Source organism: Bubalus bubalis, chromosome 8 (assembly GCF_019923935.1).
Source record: "Bubalus bubalis isolate 160015118507 breed Murrah chromosome 8, NDDB_SH_1, whole genome shotgun sequence".
NCBI classification, from domain to species: Eukaryota; Metazoa; Chordata; class Mammalia; order Artiodactyla; family Bovidae; genus Bubalus; species Bubalus bubalis.
In genome coordinates this window covers 56,397,046-56,422,267 of record NC_059164.1, presented here as the reverse complement: position 1 = coordinate 56,422,267, position 25,222 = coordinate 56,397,046, and the positions used below count along the sequence as shown (strand labels likewise).

At 40.3% G+C, this 25,222-nt stretch overlaps 1 protein-coding gene across 13 annotated transcripts in view; it reads right to left on the bottom strand.

Moving 5' to 3' along the window:
- The window catches only part of IMMP2L (inner mitochondrial membrane peptidase subunit 2), a 965,664-nt gene extending 940,660 nt beyond the window's left edge, over window positions 1-25,004 (bottom strand). For 4 of the 13 annotated variants that reach the window (XM_044947172.2, XM_044947171.2, XM_044947176.2 and 1 more), the window contains exons 1-2: window positions 24,755-25,004; window positions 24,431-24,503 (exon numbers count right to left, since the gene is read on the bottom strand). In XM_044947172.2, coding sequence (XP_044803107.2) covers window positions 24,431-24,503; window positions 24,755-24,838 — 157 coding nt within the window. In that variant the 5' untranslated portion in view covers window positions 24,839-25,004. The remainder of the gene's footprint in view (window positions 1-24,430; window positions 24,504-24,754) is intronic. The other 9 variants (XM_025292036.3, XM_025292038.3, XM_044947177.2 and 6 more) reach the window with 6 other exon arrangements.
- Window positions 25,005-25,222: the final 218 nt, after the last annotated feature.

Here is a 25,222-nt window from a genome sequence, read left to right as displayed (position 1 = left end):
TATCTGATTATCCTCATCTCTCATCTAATGTGTGTGTGTGGTGTGTGTGTGTGTGTGTGTGTGTGTATGTGTGTGGTGTGTGTGTGTGTAACTTCCAGAGGTTTTTTGCTTTTTGTTTTTGGTGCTTTTTTCTTTTTTTCTTCAATAAATCACAGCACAGCACTCATTTCTAAAGGCAGTAAGGATGGGTAACAAGGATCAAGTAACTTTCACAATCCATTCAATTACCTGACAGTAAGAACTTTCTTTAAAGGCTTACTTTTACAAAGTATTTAGCTTGTTTTTCCTTAGCAGTGTTTTTCAATCCATGCTCCATAGTGTCCTGAGGATTCCCTAGGGCCAAAAGAAGCAGGCACTAAGTGAGCAGAGCTCTAAGCCCCGACTCCTGGCTTCAATCAGAGCCACTATGCTTTTATCTTTTTTTTTTTTTTTAAATAATAATTGAATTCCAGAAACAAATTTTCCTTGAAAAAGTGCTCACCATATTAAAATAAGAAGAAAAGAAAAAAGGTCAAAAAAATCACCACCTTAAAGAATCAGTGGTAGATTGAGGCTCACGCTCTATAATTCAAGCCCTTAATGTCTTTCATATTTCTTGTTTAGAGTACGTTCATCTCTGTCATGTTTATAGTCCCTTATTTGTGCTAAAATGAGAAATACCATTTGAATACAGAAATATCTAGGTAGAGAGAAAATAGCATGAGTTTTGAGAAGTGTATTTAATCTCTGATGCAGCTGTTTCTAAATTTATTTATCTTATAATGTTTAATGGCATTATTTATGTACCAATCTTCAAGTTAACGATTCATAACACAGAATACCAAAATAATCTAATTGAACAACAGAAAACCCCACTGTAAATGCCAGCTGCTGCTGTTTTCATGTACTATCGACAAATATCCCATCTCACTTTAATACTCTTAGGAAAAAGATCGTCTTAAGTGGATTAACCCACCAAACTCAGATTTAATGAGCAATTTTAGCTATTTTGCCAAGAAACAGAAGAGGAACAAGATAACTGAAACCAGGCCCTCTAACACACAACATTCAGCAGACCAGTGGGGAGAGTTTGATCTGCTGTTGAACACACTCATAAATGAGAAGCAGAAGTGGGATCCTCTCAAATAGAAGGCTTCTGCTGCCTATGTACAACAGCATGGGGATTGTGGAATGGTACACGCTAGAGAACACATGCTATAAGTTGAAATTGTTAGTTGCTCAGTCATCCGACTCTTTGTGACCCCATGGACTGTAGCCCACCAGGCTCCTCTGTCCATGGAATTTTCCCAGGCAAGAATACTAGAGTGGGTTGCGATTCCCTTCTCCAGGAGATCTTCCCAACACAAGGGTCAAACCTGGGTCTCCTGCATTGCAGGCAGATTCTTTACATCTCAGCCACCAGGGAAATCCCAGAACACCTGCTAAACACCCACAATCAAGTCTCAACTCTGTATTAATACTAAGTTGTGTGTGTGTGCTTAGTCTCTCAGTTGTGTCTGACTGTTTGTGACCCCACGGACTGTAGCTCAAGAGGCTCCTCCGTCCATAGGGATTCTCCAGGCAAGAATACTAGAGTGGGTTGCTATGGCCTCCTTCAGGGGAACTTCCCAACCCAGGGATCAAACCCAGGTCTCCTGCATTGCAGGCAGATTCTTTACTATCTGAGCCACCAGGGAAGCCAAGCAGTAAGTTAGGGGAATGCAAAATCTTTAGAGCTGAACACATATAATTATTGATAAGATCTAAAAAGCTGAGAAAGGTTAAAAGATAAACTGAGGCATATTAAAATGCTAACAGTTTCTTTGAGCAAAAATCAATTCAAACAGGTCAGTGTCAAACCAAAAGTGATGAGGAGTGCTACACTAAGAGGAGTTCAAGGAGACAGTTTTAAACCGAAAAGAAGGAAGCAAAGAATGGAAATATTTGATGGCTACAGATGAAAGCTGAGTTGGTGGCTGGTGATTTGTTGTCCTTAGGTTTCAATTTTGTAAATTTGAAGCATCTACAGGCTTAGATTTTGGCTTAAATAGGTCACTCCCCACGGCATTAGAGTACCTCGATCAAATGGCCTCCTTGTTTAACAGAAGCAACCAACCTCATTTTTACCTCTTCTGGGAAAACTTACGTGAGTATTCTGACTCACAGAGCCATCTTCCACCCCTCAACTCCTATGTGGGTACTAGCCACACCCACATATGCCAGCCAGTATTGTTATATTTTCATAGAATGTCCGTTCTCCCCAGCTAGACTGTGAGCCACCAACATTCAAGCACCACGTTTCACTCCTTCCTATATATCCTAAAAGTCTGAGAATTTTACTAAGCATTTGCAGGTGCTAAATAAATATTTCTTGACTGCTTGCTTAATTTTACATATGGTTTGTATTAATACCCACTTACAATGTTGATGGAAAGACAGTTTGGCATGGTTGTGTCTGACACTCCATGCTTTTAAATGCCTGGGAGCATAAGGGAGCAGTCGGTCAGCCAGAACAGCCTGTGTTGAGATTCACCCAATCAATCTGATAATACCTCCATGCATGTATCACTCCCAAAGAACCAAGTACCCAGCCTCTCCTAGAGCCAAACCTCTTCTTCTCTTCCCATGCTCAGTACCAAATTAAAAATAAGAAAACTTGGATTCAAGACCCAATTATGCCAAGGACTAGGCAATACATTTCATCTACATAAGTAGACTAACTCTAAGGTTCTCTGCTCTATCTATAATTCTATGAGACTAATTTCAAACTTTTACCTTCCACTTCAGAAATTCATGGAATGGTCCCTTCCTCCCATACTAAAATTACTTGTCTTTCATGATACCGCTCATCATTATCATCATTGCACCTGTGCTCCAACACCTTTCGGACTTCTGTAAGTTAACATACTCATGAAAGTATGTTCATTTCTAATGATGACACTGTTAAATTTCTCATCTGATCTTTATTTCATATCTGTGTTTTATGTACCTAACACACATCAAGTAACTAATTGGATAGTACAGAACAACACACACACACACTTGGGGAAACCTCTTAACATGTCCCTGCTTTCAGCAGCAAAGACAAGTACACCCCTATTTACAAAAAGCACCAGTAATAATAAAAAAAATTAAATTATCTTCATGCTGGTCACCAAATAGCTTCTTTTCAAACTAATCAACAGCTCAGTGGCCCTGATAACAATACTCTGATCCTTTCAATTTTGTAAGAAACTTACTGTCTAATCAACGTTAAACGATATTAGGAAATGTCAAAATGTTACAGTAAATGACTTAAAAAGAAAATCCAGTAAAATTTTTGATAGATTTGGATGAATATATAAGCTATATAGGAGAAGGCAATGGCACCCCACTCCAATACTCTTGCCTGGAAAATCCCATGGGCGGAGGAGCCTGGTAGGCTGCAGTCCATGGGGTCGCTCAGAGTCGGAGGACTGAGCGACTTCACTTTCACTTTTCACTTTCATGCATTGGAGAAGGAAATGGCAACCCACTCCAATGTTCTTGCCTGGAGAATCCCAGGGATGGGGGAGCCTGGTGGGCTGCCGTCTATGGGGTCGCACGGAGTCGGACATGACTGAAGTGACTTAGCGACTTCACTTTCACTTTTCACTTTCATGCATTGGAGAAGGAAATGGCAACCCACTCCAATGTTCTTGCCTGGAGAATCCCAGGGATGGGGGAGCCTGGTGGGCTGCTGTCTATGGGGTCGCACAGAGTCGGACACGACTGAAGTGACTTAGCAGTAGCAGTAGCATAAGCTAAATAAAAAAATATACATGAGTCATATAGAAATTCAAAGTAATTTAAATTAATATTTTAAATAATGAATAAGTTTTGCAGAACCTAATGTATCTCTGTACTACAAAAAAACTAGGCATATCACTCAAAGACCTTTCCCTAGCCAAGTAACTTGTTAAGCAATTAATTAAAAAGTAGGGTGGCGATTTCAATTCTTAGCTAGAAAAAAAGAGCCATGATAAAATCCAGACAAAAGATCCAGTTTTACAAGTGAGATATAGGTACCTGAATCCTCCAGGAAATATTTAAATGTTATTTTTCCTTGGTGAAAATTAAAACCCACACTCTGTGACATTCTTGCTCAGTAGTAAAGAATCTGCCTGCCAATGCAGGAAACGTGAGTTTGATCCCTCAATCCAGAAGATCCCCTGGAAGAGGAAATGGCAATCCACTCCAGTATTCTTGCCTGGAGAATCCCATGGACAGAGGAGCCTGGCTGGTTGCAGTCTGTGAGGTCACAAAGACTCAGACAAGATTGAGCATATTACATTTGCGACATCTGAGGTATTAACCTCAAACACCCAATAACCTCAATATTAAACAGTTGCATAAAAATTTTTGACTAACAGAACCTGAGTTTTGTTTCATTTTTAACAAACATAGAGCTATTGGCCAATCATACAAAATCAGTAAAAAGCACTCTTTCACAAATTATCAAATCCATAAACCCTGAAAGAAGCCTTAATTGGAAAAAGAAGGAAAAATCATTAAAAAAAACTTTGTGAAACTAATGAATAAAAATTTTAGTCTAGTGAAGAAAGTTCATTTTGTCTTGTCTAAAATAGTGTATCACTGTGTCAATGACAGACACTACAACAAAAATTTTTGTTATTCTATCAACTAATCCCTATATTAACTCTATTTTTATCCCGAAACGCAGATGTAAACTGATGCTCAAAGCATTTAGTAATCCCCCTAAGGTCACACAGATATTAGGCAGCAGAGCTGAATCCAGATAACCTGACCCTGTGGCCTGTACACTTAAGCGCTATGCTCCACTGGCTCCCAGTAAATATGCTCCCACTATGCTCCACCACTCCCAGTAAACACAGATCAGGATGGGTTATTGATCTCATAACTGCTATTACAGCATTGAGGTACAAATTATAGGAAAAGTGTCTGAATACACAATTAGTTCAAAACACCGTAACAGTCGGACCCGACTTAGCAACTGAACAACAACAAATATAAAAGACATATGTGTAAGTCTCTTTCATTTCTAATAAATGTTCAAATCAGGAAAGGATACAAAAGGAAGTATAGTACATATACATAGAATCAATTAATAGAAAGATATTCGAGTTGTCTTTGAACTTAACAAGTACTGAAAACCCGAAACCCGTACTATCTCGCTGTCCTTTCAGCTCTCTAAACTGCCTCTTAGGATTTGAAATTCCACTGCTGAGACAAAGGAAAGGTGGAAGACAAGTGCATTCGAAAGCATTGTGCCCTTTTGCAATTTCCCTTCCACATTTACTACCTTGGATCTTTAAACACTCTACCAGAAGCTAAACCAATTCAAATGTATGTGTAAAATGTAAACCTGGAAATGTCGCAAAATCAACGTGACCTTTAAAGTGTAACATTTCCCACAATCATTTAGTTAATACTAGAAAAACATTTTACAGTGTTTAAAGCGTAATCTTCATGTGGAATACCTGCAGCAAATATAAAAGCAAATACAGAACAAAGTATTTAAAAATCAAGCACGTTTTTTAAACAAAAGCTGCAATTAATTTTAAAGTACAACTTCTTCTGTAGTAGTTACATTACCTTTTAAACATCCATAACCCTATTAGGGTACTCAGCTTTTCAAATACAAAGCTGATGAAACCCCAGGCACCTCCTGCAATTGGTAGGGACTACTACTATGACTAATTCTCCCCCAATTTACCCATATTCATCTGCTTGAGAACAAAACTATCTTCAGGCAAAAGGCCAACTGGGCCCTCTCTGACAGCCAGCAAGACCATACTTGATTAATCCCAAGGCACTGGTCTCAACAGCACATTTTCTAACCAACCAGTCTCCCCAGTCAAAGACACTTTAAGCAAAGACATTAATTAGGTAGTCGATATTATCATAAAATTAAATTTTGAATGAGAGCAAATGTAGTCTTCTCACTTCAAATCCAATCATACATTTGTTAAAAGTAAAGATATGCAAATTGATGCTAATGGGATGGCAAACTTTCCCCAAGAGAGAATCACACTTGAGATAAATCGACACTCATAATTTTTTTATTTCATAATCAAGTAGCAATGCTTGAGAATCTCTCTTTCCCTTTTGACTACTTTGATTAAGTATTTTCAATAGAAGCTGATCAGAAAATACATTTTCTCAGACTTTTTTTTCTGCACCTCTCCAAGTAGGAGAGAAAAATTAGCCAGAAAAATGAAATCAGAATCTACCCCATTCCCATTTACTAAACGGGCAGATGTGTATATCCCACTGCCTTTAACACTTGAGAATTAGGAAGAAAAAGACTTCAAGAAAACTAGCTGAGCAATCTAATATCTGGCTAAAGGACAGATGCTCTCTTTAGAATTGAATATAGTTTCTATCAACTCTAGGAATTCAGTTCATATTTCTTTAATGCAAAGAGTGAATGAAAAAGGTTACAGCGAAGAGATAAAACAGTGAAACATCAACAAAGGAACTAAATTAGATACCTTCACCTGTCACAGAGAAAAATCAATAAGGCTCAATGAATTTATATTGTACACGGACTTACTTAGGGAAAAACTGTGAAATATAATGTCTCCATGGCCTCTGGGTGGAGGGCAAATAGGACTCAAGCTATATTTTAATAGAAAAGCAAAACAAGATGGGAGAAAAGCAGCTGGGGAGGAAAGGTTTACATTCAATTTATGTAAAAATCAAATATACTGGGTTTTTTTACAGGGAAAGGAATGTAACTAGCAACTCTAAGAATGAAACAGGCAGAATCAACTTGGCAAGAAACAAAACAGCAAGGGGATTAAGTAGCCCTGAAGGTGGTTTACACCCCCAAACAACACAAGAGTGAGGCAAACTCCAGCAAACCACCTCTTCGTTTACTCTGAGAGATAGGGTAAGATACACCACCGGGAACAAAGTCTCAACCCAGAATTCAGGTGCTCTGGTTCTCTCTCTCTTTCTCCCTCCGTCCTTCCCTCCCTCACTCCTTGTATCTTTCTTCCTTTGCTTCCCTCTCTCTGTCCCTCTCTCTCATACGCTCAGAGCAAAGGGATGACATATTTTACATTAAGAGAAAACCAAGAAGAAAACAGCTTTGCCTGGTTGGTCAGCTTCCCCCACAGAGGCATCCTACAAACTCCATGAAACTTCTTTTGACCACATCTTCATTTCCCAGAGTTGGCCCTAGAATCTATCCTGATTCTTTTCCAGCATCATCTTGTTCTGCTCTATGATGATACCATTCACTTCCCCTCTTTTCACTTTTACTTGTGCTACTCCTGTCCCAAATTTTTTTTCTATTTTCTCTACCCTATCAATACTACATCCTCATATCAGCTCAAAGTACCAGCCCCTATTATGTGAAATCATAAGTAATCTCCCTTATCTACGTCCCATCCTATGCCACCTCAAAGCTTCAATTATACCCATTTTGGACACAGATTACATTCTGAATTACAGCCATTTATTCACATATTCATCTTCCCTACCTCTACACCACAGGGTTCTTGGTAGGGGCAGGGGGGAGTTACATTATCTTTTTTCAAAGTGTGGTATACATGGCATAAAATTTACTGTTTTCACCATTTTTTAAGTATACAGCTCAGTAGTGATAAGTATATTTACATTGTTCTGCCATCTTGTAAAACTGAAACTCGTTACCCACTAAACAACATCTCCTCCAATTCCCTCCTACCCCTAGCCCCTGGCACTCATCTTCCTACTTTCTGCCTCTATGAATTTGACTATTCTAGGTACCTTACATAAATTGAATCATACAGTATTTGTCTTCTCACGACTGGCTTAGTTAGCATAATGTCCATCTTGTCACATGTGTCAGAATTTCCTTCCTCTTTAAGACTTAATAAAACTCTACTGCAGGCATATACCACATTTTCTTTATTCATTCATCCCCCCATGGACACTTGTGTTGCTCCCATCTTTTAGTTGTTATGAATACTGCCACTATGAACATGGGTCTTCAAGATCTTGCTTCCCGTTCTTTAGGGCATACACCCAAAAGTGGAATTGCTGGATCATGCGGAAACATGCTGGGAAAAATATCAATAACCTCAGATATGCAGATGACACCATCCTAATAGCAGAAAGAGAAGAGAAACTAAAGAACCTTTTGATGAAGATGAAAGAGGGGAGTTGAAAAAGCTTGTCTAAAACTCAACATTCAAAGAACTAAGATCATGGCATTCAGTATCATGGCAAATAGATAGAGAAAAGATGGAAAACAGTGAAAGACTTTATTTTCATGGGCTCCAAAATCATTGTGGATGGTGACTTCAGCCATGAAATTAAAACACCCTTGCTCCTTGGAAAAACAGTTATGACAAACCTAGACAGTATGTTAAAAAGCAGAGACATCACTTTGCTGACAAAGGTCCATATAGTCCAAGTTATGGTTTTTCCAGTAGTCATGTATGGATATGAGAGTTGGACTGTAAAGAAGGCTGAGCACTGAAGAATTGATGCTTTTGAACTGCTGGAGAAGATTCTTGAGAGTTCTTTGGACTGTAAGGAGATCAAACCAGTCAATCCTTAAGGAAATCAACCTTGAATATTCAACAGGAGGACTGATGCTAAAGCTGAAGCTCTAATACTTTGGCTACCTGATGTAAAAAGCTGACTCATTGGAAAAGACCCTGACGCTGGGAACAACTGAGGGTATGAGAAGAAGGGGACAACAGAGGCTGAGATGGTTGGATGCCACCATCAACTCAACAGACATAAGTTTGAACAAATTCCAGGAGATAGCAAAGGACAAGGAAGCCTGGTGTGCTGCAATCCTTGGGGTTCCAAAGAGTTAGACACGACTGAGCAACTGAACAACAATGGAAACACTATTTTCATTTTTTCAAGGAACTGTTTTCCAAAGCAGCTGCAGCATTTCACATTCTCATTAACAGTACACAAGGTTTCCAATTTCTCCACATCCTCACCAACACCTGTCACTTTCCATTTTTAATAACAGCCATCCTAATAAGTGTGCATTTCCCTAATGATTAGTGATTTTGAGTTTTTCATGTGCTCATCAGTCACTTATCATATCAGTCCCTTATCTATCTTATTCAAGAAATGATTCAAGTCCTTTGCTCAATTTTTAATTGTACTGTTTGCTTTTGTTGTGTTATAAGAATTTTTTCATATACTCTAGATATTAATCCCTTATTAAATATATGGATAACAACTTCTTTTTAAATTTAGTTTTCTATTCTCTAATTTTTCAGAGTTGGCTGTAAGTATTACAGAAATATATTTTGAGTTGAACACGTTTCTTCTTTTTAGGATTTTTTTCTTTTTTGTATAATACAAACTTCAGGATATCCAAAAAGGGGTACACAGTGGAAAATGAAAGCCACTCCCATCCCAGTTATCCAATATCTGAGTTTCAATCCACAGGGGCATTTTCCATTTTGCTGTAATTCCCTCCAGAGACTTTATATGCATTTAGGAGAAAATATGTATCTTAATTTAGTCTCCTCCAAAATAGTAACCTATTAAAACCCACTGTTCTGTACCTTGCCTTTTTGACTTAATAATGATTACATTTCAGTGTATATATGCAGCTTTATTCTTTTTAACAGCTACTAAATATTCTACTACATGTACCATAATTTATCCAGTCCCCTAAGGATGAGCATTTGTTTCAAATTGCTGCCAAGAATATCCTTAAATATATATTATTTCACACAAGTACAAGATTTATGGGTTAAAGTCTACAGGGATAAAATAATATGTGCATTTTAAGTTCTGATAACTATTTCTAAATTGTTCTCAGCAAAAACTACAAAAATACCTACATCCATTAGCAATAATGGTATTGTCTATTTCCTCATATCCTCAGTAACTCCTCACATTTTCAAAATTTTTTGTTAGCCAATTTGATAGGTTAAAAAAAAAATTTAAAAAAAAAAAATTTTCTCACTGAAGTTTTATTTTGCATTTCTCTTTTATGAATTGCCTATTCCTAATCTGTCATATCTTTGCCCATTTTTCCTCTGATTGTTGGTTTTTCCCCATTGAATTGTTGGTATTTTTAATATATGTATGAAATTAGTCCTTTTTCTATGGTATGGATTGTGAATCTTCCAAGTTTGTCTTTGCTTTTTGTTACAGTTTTCACTTTTTATAGGTTTTTTTAATCTATTTTTGGCAATCCATAATTTTAATATAGTCAGGTTTTACTATACTTTTCTTAATGGTTTCTGAACATCTCTTACTTTCCATTCACACAATTATGACAGTGAAAATCCTCACTACCTTGTAAGCAAATTACAGCTTCCCAAATGGTCTACTTCTCATTACTCCTTCTACCTCCAACTGATTCCATACACCTGTCAGATTAATCTTCTTAAAATACTGTAAATTAGTAAGGACACAAAGAGTTGAGATTGCAATATAATAAAGATGCCAACTGTCCTGCCAAGAAGGGACTATTACACTTTTGTCTTGTACTAATTAAACTCTGTCAAGCATTCTCAAACTCAGAAGTGTACAGTTTTGTATAATATCACAATATCACTGACCATACCTCTATGTATATTAAACAAGAGGGACGTTTTGATTGTAAACTAAGGTTATATTAAATTTACCAGCTGCATCAGGATTTCAGCTTCATGGGACTATTTTTATTCTCTCACTCCAGAATCTTTCTACCAAACTCTCCTCTGCCCCAGTGGCTTCAACCACACAAGAGACTGGTCATAAGAGCTTAAGAATCCAGCCTTTTCTCACAATAAATAAGAAATAATGTGTCTCTGACTCTGTACAGAACGTGGCACTATAACTCATGCTTTTGCGAGAAGGACTAACATTTCAAGCTGACAGTTAGGTAATAAATACGATCGGGAGCCAAGTACACAAGCAGAATACCCCAAAGTGTATACCTTTCATAAGAAGAAACAAGCAGGCCTATCAGTAAGACAAATTCAGATAAAAAATGCAGGGCTTTTTTTCCCCCCTCAGGCACAGTTAAATAAGCATCTTTTCAGCAGTCCTGCCTTCTTAAATCCAAATCATTATTTCCCTTGATTACTTGGGAAAAAAAAATTAAGTTGGAAATAGTAACCAAGTATGACTTATTAACCAAATAAATTTTCACATTTCTTTGTAATAAGTTTAAATTTATATAGGATTCTTACTAACAGTTTACATACACAGTCCTCAAAATTAACCAATGAAGTATATTTTATCTCCATTTTCCCAAAAGGAAAATGAAATTCAGAGACCAAAAGTTCATGTTCACATAGATAACAGTAGATATACATAGATACATAGATACATAGTTCACATAGATAACAGCATTTGAATAAGTCTTCCATATTCCATATTCTTTTCACTATATATCACCAGTTTAATGTCTAGAAATTTACATTTAATTCCTATTTTTAATTTCAAAATAAGATTTTGAATAAATCGTTTATAGTATTAATGCCATGCAACCATATACAACAAAGATGCCTCAAACTATTAATATTCTAATGTATTTTCACAACCTATTTGTTCAGATTATAGTACTTTTCTTACCCAGAAGAAATAGTGAGACTCAAAAAATACAAGCTAATTAGTTTATAAAGTGCTTCAAACTACTGTTTGATAATAGCAACACTAAATAGTTATTATTTAACAAACCAAGTAACAGTTTTTTAGTATCCTCATCTGACACTAATAAAACTCTTATTAAAGTAACTATTAAACAAATAAGCTTTTGGAAAAATACCAAAATGCTTTGTAAATAATCTGCTACACCAGGCAAACTAAAAATTCAGGCAAAATGGCAACATACTATATACACTGATTCCAAGTATATGATATTCTAGTAAAGGCAAAACTATGGCGATAGTAACAAAATCTGTGGTTGCCAGGGGTTAGGAAGAGGGATGAATGCGTGGAATACAGTGGATTATTAGAGCAGTGAAACTACTCTGCGTGATGAATCCATAGTGAGTCCAAGACCTTATACACTGCCCACACCCACAGAATGTATAACACCAAGAGGGAACCCCAATATAAGCTATGAGCATTAGGCATAATGACATGTCAGCACAGGTTTATCAACTGTAATAAATGTACCATTCTGGAAAGTAAGGTTGATAATGGGAGAAGTTCTGCATGTGTAGGGATGGGAAGTATATGGGAAATCTCTGTAACTTCCTCTCAATTTTGCCATAAATCTAAAACTACTCCAAAACAAATAAAGTGTAGTTTAAAAATTAAGGTTAAAATATCTGTGGCAAATATAACCTTTTCCACCAGTGCTTTAGTAGTCCATATTTACCTATTTAGTGAAAAAGTACCCTTGGCCATCAACCCTAACCTTCAGAGATATTCTGCCTTACATACCCTCTGCTCCTTCCAATACTGCTCTGCCCCTCGCAAGCAGCTCACCCTCGTATATGACATCAGTTGACCAAGTCCAAAGACAGGGGGAAAATTAAATAGAAACAACAGATGGAGAAGACAGGTAGTGACTAAGAAGATAAATAATCTCTGCAGAAAAATTCCCGAGAGAAGGAGGAAGCAATTCTAAGATGCTCTGAACTTACTGGTCTACATAATGCAAAAATCACGTGAAATTAAATTGTCCTTAAAATACAAAACATGATCTTACAAGCATTTCTTTTCTTTAAAAAATGTCTTTGCTGAACACAATTTCAAAGCTTGACCCTGATAATGTGTTGACAATGTGTCCTTCAATCACAGCAAAATGAGTTTTCAATAGTAAACCATAAATACTACACTCTTCAATAGAAAGACACATCTAAAAGTGTGTGTGTCAAATGCCAAAGACCTAGCTCTCAGAATAAACTTTTGGATAAAACAGCAAAGATTAAATTTTGATGATTTATTATGTGGAAGAAAGATGTACACTTGTATCTTCTGGGTATTCTTAATCTCAGATGTCAGAAACATGCTATGAGCTACCAAGTTGAGCAGGAGTTCAAGGAGATCTTGAAGGAGTCACACAGAAAAGACAGTGAGGGTGCTTGTTTGCCTGTTCGCTGGCTTGCTCCGTTTACCTATGAGGAGGTCAGGCCGAGCACTGGAAGCCCCAAACACCTGAGTCATTTGGAAGAGGTTCAGGACTCCAGGGGCAAAAACAGGGACCCATGAGACAGGCTTAAAAGTGGTTCTGGCAGGAGCCATGACCATCACCATACCAGCACCACCTGAGCAAAAATCAGCCTTCTGTATCTCAAGTTTTAAGGGAGGCACAAAGTCTGGAGCTTCAACAGCAATCCACCTCAGTTTAGGAAATCCCAATTAAGCATCAACACAGTACTAGGGTAAAGATGCAGGGAGACACCAAAGAGAACTTGGTCTCCCGTTTCGCAGTCTGGGGAAGCCTGAGTGGGGACAGCCCCATGGAAAGCCAACTTCCTCGTGGAGAGAAACCAACTTGCCAACACTGACTTGCCAACCCCCTAAGCAGGCCACTGTGGAAGAATCTTTTAGACTCAGGCAGGTCCTCCACTAACTGTACCTTTAACTGACATCTGATGACAACCTCACAAGACCCTGAGCAAGAACCACCTGAATGGCAGACCCACAGAAACCATGAGATAATAAACGATTACTGCAGTTTGCAGCCACTAAATTTTTGACACGTTACAAAGTAACAGAGAATTAACGCATCCAGATTTTACTTAGGAGGCTCAGAGAGGCTAGCTCACCTCCTGTCATAGGAGCAAGCACTTAAGTCACATCTGGAAGGCAGTTTCTAGGCTTCAGATTCAATTTCCTTGTCGTTAAGTGACACCACTTCTCAAGTAAAATAATTTATAATACCATAAGAATGATCATTTCTATACGATCACATGATTGGCACTAACACACCAGGCTTTCCACAGCACAGAGATACAGCGCCATGTCTCTGCAAACTCAACAGACATGACAGGACCTGCAATATAATTGAACTTGTGACTCTCCAAGAATCCCATGGATAGGGGAGCCTGGAGGGATAGAGTCCAGTGGGTTGCAAAGATTCGGACACCACTGAAGCAACTATGCACACACATAGTAGTCGGGGGGGTTACTATCTTTTAAAAGAACTGTTTTTTTTTTTTTCCCAATGTACAGATTTTTTGAAAAAAATCTAACATATTTATAGAATTTTAACACTAAATTAATTATTGATATTGAGAATATTTATACACTCATATATACTTGTATATGAATATATATACAGTCTTAATCACAACATACCTTTGTATAATTTTAAACAGAATTCATATATCACACTAAGAAAAGCTCAACTGCTCATTGTTTTTTTTTTTAAGGATTTGATTTTGTGCTTTCAGTCTCCAACTTTTAACATCACACAAACATTGTAAAATATATTATCAAAATGCTCATGATGGTGAAATCTTAAGTCCCAATCCACCAAATGGCTACTATCTTGCAAGACATAGTGGCTGACTCTTAGCCTGTCTACCGCTGGAGAAGGTGAACAGAACATTTCACTGTTACAACCGCATCAGCAAGCAATGTTCCTTTGCACAATTGCCCCTTTTGACTCATATGATCTTACAAGACAGACAGGACAGGTATACCACCAATCCCATTTTCCAAAAGATGATGGGGCTTAGGAAAGTCTAAGTAACTCAAATAAGGACACATAGTTATTAAAAGAAATTGCAAGAATTCAACCTACAATTTTTTAGCTCCACATCCCAGATTTTTCTTCTGCTCCATGTTTTAGCCAGTGGTTCTCTGCCTTGAACGTCTAGGGCACTCTGAAAATTAACAGTACCTGGACATCATCCCCCAGAAATTCTGACTTAATTGCTTTGGTCTGTTTTAGTCATCAAATATATTAAAAACTGGCTTCCCAGGTGATGCTAGCGGTAAAGAACTCACCTGCCAATGCAGGTAGATGTAACAGACTCGGATTTGATCCCTGGGTTGAGAAGATTCCCTGGAGGAGGGCATAGCAACCCACTCCAAAATTTTCTCCTGGAGAATCTCAGGGACAGAAGAGTGTGGCAGGCTATGGTCCATAGGGTCACAAAGAGTCTGACATGACTGAAGAAGCTCAGCACACACACACACAGATAATAAACCAGTGGTGATCAATTCACAGAAAGTTTATGCCACAAAGGGAGAAATTGTGGGTATCTGTCCATGAAAGCTAAAATATCCTTATCCCCTAAGACAAAAAAACTTTGCAACAAATAAAGCAGAACACGTCCAGTAGTCATGAATAGATGTGAGAGTTATACCATAAAGAAGGCTAAGCATCGAAGAATTGATGCTTTCGAACTGTGGTACTGGAGAAGATTTTTGAGAGTTCCTTGGACAGTAAGTCTGACACTGTTTCCACTGTTTCTCCATCTATTTCCCATGAAGTGATGGGACCGGATGCCATGATCTACTGTGGTGTTGGAGAAGACTCTTGAGAGTCCCTCGGACTGCAAGGAGATCCAACCAGTCCATTCTGAAGGAGATCAGCCCTGGGATTTCTTTGGAAGGAATGATGCTAAAGCTGAAACTCCAGTACTTTGGCCACCTCATGCAAAGAGTTGACTCATTGGAAAAGACCCGGATGCTGAGAGGGATTGGGGGCAGGAGGAGAAGGGGACGACAGCCATGGGAGATGGCTGGATGGCATCACGGACTCAATGGACGTGAGTCTGAGTGGACTCTGGGAGTTGGTGATGGACAGGGAGGCCTGGTGTGCTGCGATTCATGGGGTTGCAAAGAGTCGGACACGACTGAGAGACTGAACTGAACTGGACAGTAAGAAGATCAAACTAGTCAGTCCTCAAGGAAATCAACTCCGACTATTCATTGGAAAGGCTGATGATGCTGAAGCTGAAGCTCCAATACTTTGGCTCTTTGATGCAAAGAGCCAAATCACTGGAAAAGACCTTGATGCTGGGAAAGGTTGAAGGCAGGAGGAGAAGGGGAGAACAGAGGATGATATGGTTGTTTGGCATCACGGACTCGATGGATATGAGTTTGAGCAAAGTCCAGGAGATAGTGAAGGGCAGGGAAGCCTGGCGTGCTGCAGTCCATAGGGTCGCAAAGAGTCAGACACATGACTGAACAATTCCACGTAAGCTAAAATATCCTTATCCCCTAAGACAAAGAAATCCGGCAACAAACGAAGCAGAACAAGAAGGAAGAGATGGGAAAGTCAAAACTATTCCACAGCTTTCATGGAGCCAAGGAATATTTTATTCCCCTTATCCCACTCCCTGAACCTCACCATTCTATACCTTAACTCCACTGCAAGTTTTAACTTAAGTTCCATGAACCCTTCTGGATCACACCAAATAAAGAAACCTCTTGTTTTGCATCCATCTTACCCTGAACTCTACCTCTAAACAGCATATAGTGCACAAGGCATTTATTTACACATACATTTCACTTACTGGATTCTTTTATTCTCCTAAGGAGCTCCTTAAGGGTAAGGTCCCTATCTTATTCAGCTTTTTCATCTAATACATTTTGTTTATACAGAGCCTTGAAGATAGAAGATATTAAAAAGCTGAATGGTATGATTTTTTTAATGTTTAGTATGGTTATTTTCCCCTTGGCCTCCTAGTAGACACTCTTCTGAAATTTTTCAACTTAAATAAAAGAAAGGGGACATGCCCCCCCATACAACTGGATTAGGTTAGAGAATAATGTATGCAAAAAGGCCAAATATGGTAAGAACAAGACAGTGGTGGAACTCTAGCCCAAGAGAGAATAGGATGAATGGGATAAAATGAGATACTCAAAGTAAGATCAGTTATGATTTTTTTTTTTTAAAGGGAGGATTAGACCTGCCTCTTGAGAAACCTGTATGCAGTTCAGGAAGCAACAGTTAGAACTGGACATGAAACAACAGACTGGTCCCAAATAGGAAAAGAAGTACGTCAAGGCTTTATATTGTCACCCTGTTTATTTAACTTATATGCAGAGTACATCATGAGAAACGCTGGGCTGAAAGAAGCACAAGCTGGAATCAAGATTGCCGGGAGAAATAGCAATAACCTCAGATATACAGATGACACCACCCTTATGGCAGAAAGTGAAGAGGAACTAAAGAGCCTCTTGATGAAAATGAAAGAGGAGAGTGAAAAAGTTGGCTTAAAGCTCAACATTCAGAAAACGAAGATCATGGCATCCGGTCCCATCACTTCATGGCAAATAGATGGGGAAACAGTGGAAACAGTGTCAGACTTTACTTTTTTGGGCTCCAAAATCACTGCAGATGGTGATTGCAGCCATGAAATTAAAAGATGCTTACTCCTTGGAAGGAAAGTTATGACCAACCTAGATAGCATATTCAAAAGCAGATACATTACTTTGCCAGCAAAAGTCCATCTAGTCAAGGCTATGGTTTTTCCAGTGGTCATGTATGGATGTGAGAGTTGGACTATGAAGAAAGCTGAGCGCTGAAGAATTGATGCTTTTGAACTGTGGTGTTGGAGAAGACTCTTGAGAGTCCTTTGGACTGCAAGGAGATCCAACCGATCCATTCTAAAGGAGATCAGTCTTGGGTGTTCTTTGGAAGGAATGATGCTGAAGCTGAAACTCCAATACTTTGGCCACCTCATGCGAAGAGTTGACTCATTGGAAAAGACTCTGATGCTGGGAGGGATTGGGGGCAGGAGGAGAAGGGGATGACAGAGGATGAGATGGCTGGATGGCATCACTGACTCAATGGATGTGAGTTTGAGTGAGCCCCAGGAGTTGGTGATGGACAGGGAAGCCTGGCGTGCTGCAATTCATGGGGTCAAAAAGAGTCGGACACGACTGAGCGACTGAACTGAGGCAAACAAAGGGACAACCTGATTTTTCATTCCCGAGAAAGTGTGACAAAGAATAGTGATTGCTGGCAACTGTATTTTCAACAGAGCTTTTAAAATTCTGGACTAAAGACCAGTGAAGCCAGAAGCTCTGAGGAGGAACCCAGGCCTGTCGACTCTCTCCTCACTCCCCTTCTCCTGTTCACCCCTTCACCCAGAGCAGTTCAGAGTCTAGCCCATCGCTCCAACCAATGACTTCTAACAGGCACTTTACAATCTTCATTGTACTTGATGATTTGTAGATTTAAATTTTAACTGCATTCGACTTTGTGAAACTCTGCCCTGAATCTTGAAAAGTTTTGCTTTTTCTTTTCTCCTAGCCTATCCAGTCACTCTCCTCCAGCATCCTTGTATCTTTCTTTCTCTTGGTTTGTCCCTAACTTGGTTTATCCTCTAAAACTTACATTCAGCCCTTTCTTCTCTTTCCATGCAGTTCCTCTGAGCATTTTCATCCTTACCATGCTTTCAACTACTCTCCATAAGGCAAGCACTCAGAAACCTGTATCTCCAGCCTCTCTCCAACTCTCATGATGCTCCAGGATCCTATATCCAGTTGCCTTTGAGATGCCTCCAACGCACCAATGATATGCCCCACAACACAGTAAACACAATGTCTTCAAACCTGAACATCCCCCTCAGAACTGCTTCCTCTGCTCTGATCCCTCCACGACCCAGAAACCTGGCAGTCACTCTACCTGCTCACGTTCCCATCCCCTTTACATTCAAACAATCCCAAAGACCAGCCAATTCTCCATCTTCCTAAATATTTTCCTAAACATTCTTACTTTTGAGCATCACCATGACTTCTGCCTCTGTCTGTGCTCACAACCTCATATTATCCACACTAATCACACTGTCCGCTCTGGCTCCCAATCTTACCACATCCCCATCACACAACACCCCAAGCTACCCAGCACTCTACACTTATGGTGATCTTCCACTCAGAGTTCTTCAGAGCTCATTACAAGGCATGGGATAGCAAATGCACCCAGGGTTAGCTTTCCACTTGCATCTCCTTTCACTCCTGACTTTGCCCTTCACACTCTAATAGAATGACCCACATACAGTTCCAGAACACACGATGCTCTCACAATCCACGTGACTATTCATGCTATTAGCTCCACCTGGAAATGCTCTGAGCTGCTTGTCACCCTGCCCAACTCTACTCAGGTTTCAAGACCTAGCTCAAATACAACCGCAGCTAGAGCCCTTCTCTGGCACTGCCATCAGACAGCAAGCGCTTTTGCTAGGCATGCTTTGCATGTGTACCTATCTCCACGAGAGCACGTTTCACACAGTTTCATCTGTTGGTCAAGATGTCTACTGTCCTACTAGACTATAAGCTTCTTGGTCAAGGAAAGTGACTTTTCAACTTTATATTCCTCAGCACTAGTTCAAGGCACACAGCATACTGAGAATAATGAAAAGAAAAAAGAAAGAAGAAAAGAAATTAATGAACTACAGACCAATGACAGGACAAGAAGATCAACTGGACTTTGAAGTCAAATGAAGTGAAAGTCGCTCAGTTGTGTCCGACTCTTTGCAACCCCATGGACTATACAGTCCATGGAATTCTCCAGGCCAGAATACTGGAGTGTGTAACCTTTCACTCATCCAGGGGTTATTCCCAACCCAGGGATCAAACCCAGGTCTTCCGCACTGCCGGTGGATTCTTTACCAGCTGAACAACAAGGGAAGCCCCAACAGGACTTTAAGCATTTAAAAAAAAAAATCCTGATCTTAAGGAAGTACAGACATTATTAAGTTGCACACATTTTTAAAAAATAGAAATATATAGTTATTCATGAATTATGAAGGTGACAAAGAAAAAAAATTGTCATTGGACTAAGCAGGCAATAAGGAGCTAATTGTCTCCAATGGAGCAGCTGACAAAAGATTAACAGAAAGGTCAGAGGTAAAGGTGGTTCTTTCTTTGAGTCAAGCAATTCATCAACTTGAGTCAGAGACTGAGCAAAAGACTGGCACATTCCTCTCTCAGTTCGCACTCTTCTCCTTTGTCAGGATTCTCTATACCCCTTTCCCCATCCCACTAAGGCCCAGCTTCCAAAGGTAATTCCCTTCAGCTGGAGCCATAAGCCTAGATATAAGAGGGGGAGTCTTTGTTCTCATGGCCAGGACCTAGAGGAATGAAAAGGAACTGCTATTTACTGAGGAACCTATTCTGTACCAGTTATTGTGTTAAGAACACTAAATCTCACAGTAATAAGTAATGACCCCATTTTACAGATGAGGAATGTGTGTCCAAGGTCACACAGCTAAACAATGACTGAGCTGGCCCAAGAAACTAGTAATGACAGCCTCCATGGTATTTCTACACCCCTGACCACCTCAAAATGGAGAGGGATGTGGTCCAGACATTCTAGGTTGGAACTCAGAATACATTATTCTCCAAAACATTATCGTAAACGTATGTTAGAGTCCTGCTGTTGTTTAGTAACTCAGTCATATCTGACTGTTTGTGATCCATGAACTGTAGCCCGCCAGGCTCCTCCATCCAAGGGGTTTTCCAGGCAAGAATACTGGAGTGGCGTGCCATTTCCTTCTCCAGGGGATTTTCTCAACCCAGAGATTCCACGGATTCTGCTTGGCAGGCAGATTCTTTATCAGCGAGCTGCCATGGAAGCCCCCAGGTTTAGAGTCTACAGTACCACAAACACATATTGGCACACAATGAGTTAACAAAGTTTTGGGATCCTGCCTTGGAAATCTACATACTCTTATTTTATCCTGTAAGGACACTGTTCAAAATGACAAAAGTGGTCTTGAAATCTTATTTGGGGAATACCAGGGGGTTCTTCAGTGAGGCTTTTTCTTAAGAATATTTTCTTCCACAAAAAAAAAAAAAAAAAATCAGTAAGGATAGAAACCATTTTGTCTTGTTAACTTGTAAGAACAATGACACCAGAAGACACCTGTGGGAAATGTGCTTATCTGACCAGGTGCTCATTGACAGTGTGCTATCATTTGAATAAAACATCATACTAAACCCTACAGACTACAGCTTATGATAGAAATACCACAGACTATAGCAGTACAGCTGATATGCCTGTAATCTACTGACAAAACGTAGTCCTTAGCAAAGTGAAAGCAGATGTCTGGTCTGAAATCAGATGTCTGGGGACTTGTCTCTCTCTTGGCTTCCAGAGCAACATTAGCTACACTAAATACACAGCTTAGCTGTATGATAAAACCCACAACTTGGCAGAATCATGACAGTTTGGACGTGAAGCATCAGCATTTTTATTGTAATTCTTATAAACCAAAGACATTTCTGAAATAGAAATCCTAACTTTAAGCTAAATGTGGTAGTATGTCTTTCTCCCTTTGGAAACAGTGTCAGAGCTTTTTAAAACACCTGGTGGACACCTTTCCCCTTTACTTTTCAAGCTGACATTCTTTCCTCAGGGCTGTGGAACGATCTGATAGGGAGAATCAGGTGTTGCTCCTTGTCCCAGAAATTTGAGGACCAGAGAGAACAGGTACTACCTGTGAAAATGTAAATACCTGGAGAGCTTAGCACCCTTAGGAAAGTAAGGACCAGACTGCTTTCTATAATCACAAGCAAGATCAAAAGAAAGTTTTGTGACCAGATAGAGAAACAGGGAGGGAAGCCAACAGTATCTGTATGCCAGGCACTGTTTTTACACTTCCTTTTTAGTATACTCACTGTTGTGTTTTGATACACAAAGAGTTAAGGGGCAAAGAAGTTTACCTATCTCCTGAGAAACCTATATGCAGTTCAGGAAGGCACAATTAGAATCGGAAGTGGAACAAGAGACTGGTTCAAAATTGGGAAAGGAGTACATCAAGGCTGTATATTGTCACCCCACTTATTTAACATATGCAGAGTACATTATGCGAAATGCCAGACTGGATGAAGCTCAAGCTGGAATCAAGATTGCTTGGAGGAATATCAACAATCTCAGATATGCAGATGATACCATTCTAATGGCAGAAAGCGAAGAGGAATTAAAGAGCCCCTTGATAAGAGTAAAAGAGGAGAGTGAAAAAGCTGGTTTACAACTCAACATTCAAAAAACTAAGATCATAGCATCTGGTCCCATCACTTCATGGCAAATAGGTGTGGAAAGAGTAGAAACAGTGGCAGATTTTATTTTCTTGGGCTCCAAAATCACTGCAGATGGTGACTGCAGCCAGACACAAAATTAAATAACACTTGCTCCTTGGAAGAAAAGCTATGACAAACCTAGACAGCATATTAAAAAGCAAAGACATAATTTTACCCACAAACGTCCATATAACCAAAGCTATCGCTTTTTCCAGTAGTCATGTATGGATGTGAGGGTTGGACCATAAAGGAAGCTGAGCGCTGAAAAATTGATGCTTTCAAACTGTGGTGCTAGACAAGACTCTTGAGAGTCTCTTGGACAGCAACGAGATCAAACCAGGTAATCCTAAAGGAAATCAACCCTGAATATCCATTGGAAGGGCTGATGCTAAAGCTGAAGCTCCAATATACTTTGGCCACCTGACACGAATAGCTGGCTCATTGGGAATGTCAGCTGCGAAAGATTGCTGGGAAAAGATTGAGGGCAAGAGAAGCGTGTGGCAGAGGATCAGATGGTTAGATAACATCACTGATACAATGGACATGAGTTTGAGCAAACTCTGGGAGATAGTAAAGGACAGAGAAGCCTGGTGTGCTGCAGTCCATGGGGTAGCAAAGAGTCGGACACAACTTGGCAACTGAACAGCAGCAGCAGAGCTAATACGTTCAGCAATAAGAATCAAGATTCACATCCATGTCTAATAGACTATAAAAAGCATGCTACTTTTACACAGGATTTGGAATGGAACAAAGAGCGGTGGTAAACAGCCAAGAATATAGAAGTAAAAGGCAGAAACTCAGAATTTTATCAAGCAGCAGTCATCTGACACTGATTGAGATTAACTTTCTATTGCAACATCCCTAAGATGGTACAGAATGATCCAAATCAATTTTTTGGCCAACCCATTCCTTTTCTATTCTTGCAAGATTTAAGTAACTTTGTTTTAACCTTATATAATCTTTGTAACCCAAAAAAAGACACTTTGTTTCATGTCCATGTAAAAAATGAGGTTATAGAAATTCCTTGGTGGTCCAGTGGTTAGGACTCAGTGCTGCCATTGCCACAGGCCTGGTTTCAATCCCTGGTTGGGGAATTAAGATCCTGCAAGTTGCATGCAGGCCTTAAAAAAAAAAAAAAAAAAAGACTGACATATACACACTACTTTATGGGCTTCCCTTGTGGCTCAGATGGTAAAGAATCTACCTGCATACAGGAGATTCAGGTTTGATCCCACAGTTTAGAAGATCCCCTGGAGAAGGAAATGGCTACCCACTCCAGTATTTCTGCCTGGAGAATTCCATATACAGAGGAGTTTAGCAGGCTACAGTCCATGGGCATGCAAGTCAGACATGACTGAGTGACTAAGCACAGCACATGTAAAGTCACAGAAAACTGGTAAAAGGTCTGACCCCAATGGCCGTCTCCAACATACTTTGCTCATTCCTCCCACCCTACTCACATCAAAGTGCTCAGCACTTTGATAAAAAAGATAAATATCTATTGAATCAATAAATGAACCTATCACAAATACACAACTATTTTCTATTTTTTCATAAAGGAAATTAAGGGGCCATCCGCCACTTGAGCACAAACAAATAAGAAGGCAGGTTCAGGATACAGGATAACAATGTCAAAATGTCATGGAGGACCATTCTAGTTTTCCTGTGTAAGCATCCAAGAATGTGACTTACAAACTCCTTGCTTGTGGCTAACATGAATTTTAACTAATTCAAAACATTTCTTTATAGACATCAGGGACACACAAGGTGTTTCCAAACTTCTGAGAACAGTTGTGTTTCATTTCAGCAATTTGAGGGGAGGAAGGAGTGGTGGATTCGGGAAGCAATGGAAAAGTCCCAGAAAAGAATTTTTTAAACAGCCCACCCTGAAAATCACAGCAAACTTTCAGAAAGGTCAATGTGCTGTTTGGCAACTTTTCAGTAGTGAAGAGAATGCTGGGGGGTGGGGGATGGGTATAAAAGTGAAAGTCAAGAGAAAAAAAGGCCCAGTCTGGTAACTTTTCCCTCCCAAAATGCCTTTCTCTATAAGCTCCAGAGAAGATCCCAAAGGAAAGTCAACACTTGTGATGCTGCTGTTAACTTTATGCTTTGGAGTTCTAAATGTAAAGATCCTTGAAGTTTCGTGTTAATTATCACGGAGAGCCATGATGCTTTAATTTTACAGTCTCAGAGATTAGTCAAGTGAGCTAAAGGGACTGAGACAGACAACAACAGAACAACCACAAGACACACAACCATAGAGAGGTTAAAGGTAATCGCAGTTTTCTTTCAGGTGAAGTGGCTAAAGGGGACGCATGCCAGCTGTCAAACTCCCAGGTAACTCTACAGATTCCGAAAAATCTGAAATAAGCTCTTTGAGCTTGGAGCCTGTGACCCTTGAAGGTGGCTCTCAGGTTCCTGCTGAAAAGGTAGAATTTGGCCCCAAGATCCCGCAAGGGCAATTCTGGATCTAGTCCTTCTCTTCCTGGCTCGCTTGCTCTCAGCATAAAGTCCTAGATGCTTCCACCCTTAATCATTCCTTACTTACCCTTTCTCCCGTTCTTCCTCGGTGAGAAGGGGTAAGTGGTTATTTTGTGCCCTCGCCAAATTTGGCCAAAACCCTAAAAGTAGAAATGACAAACACGTGTTTTAAAACCCTGACGTTCAAGCCTCAGGAACTCCCACCACCTGCCCAACACGTCCAGACACGTCCAGCGTCTCCACAGCGCTTCCTCACGGCCAGACTCTGGGCCCGAGCTGTCCCCTCTGCTAGGGGGTACAAGAGAGGGCGCGATATGGGGCGCCCGGCCGGCGGGGAACGGCTGGCCGGCTCAGGGCCTGGCGTAGCTCTTTCCCGGCTTGGGTTTCCTACCCGAGTTAACGGAAGGAGGAATGGGCCGAGGGGGCAGGGTCCGCTGCCCCGCGGAGCCTCAGATAAACACGCGCACGCACACATGCCCGCGATCACGGCCAAGGACTCGCGGCCAAGCACCCCTCCGTATTCCAGCAAAGCCCTTCCCCTCTGGGGCTAACTCCCCGGGAGGGGTCCTAAGCCCTGGGGACCACCAAGTGGCGGCGGCAGCAGCGTGCCTGCCCACCCCCGCCAACCTCACAGCCCCCCGACTCGCCTCCCGGCGCCCGCCCTCCGCACCCGGTGCGCCGCTCAGCCCAAGGGACTTCCCCGCGCGGACCCCGCCCTCCGCCGGCGGCAAGCTCCGCCCCCGCCCCCAGCGAGCGGGAGCCACGCGAAGCTCCGCCCCCGGCGGTAAAGCTGCACTTCCGAATGCCTGCGCGGGTGAAGCTCAAAACCCGGCCTGGATTTTCAGCGGACCAAAAATAA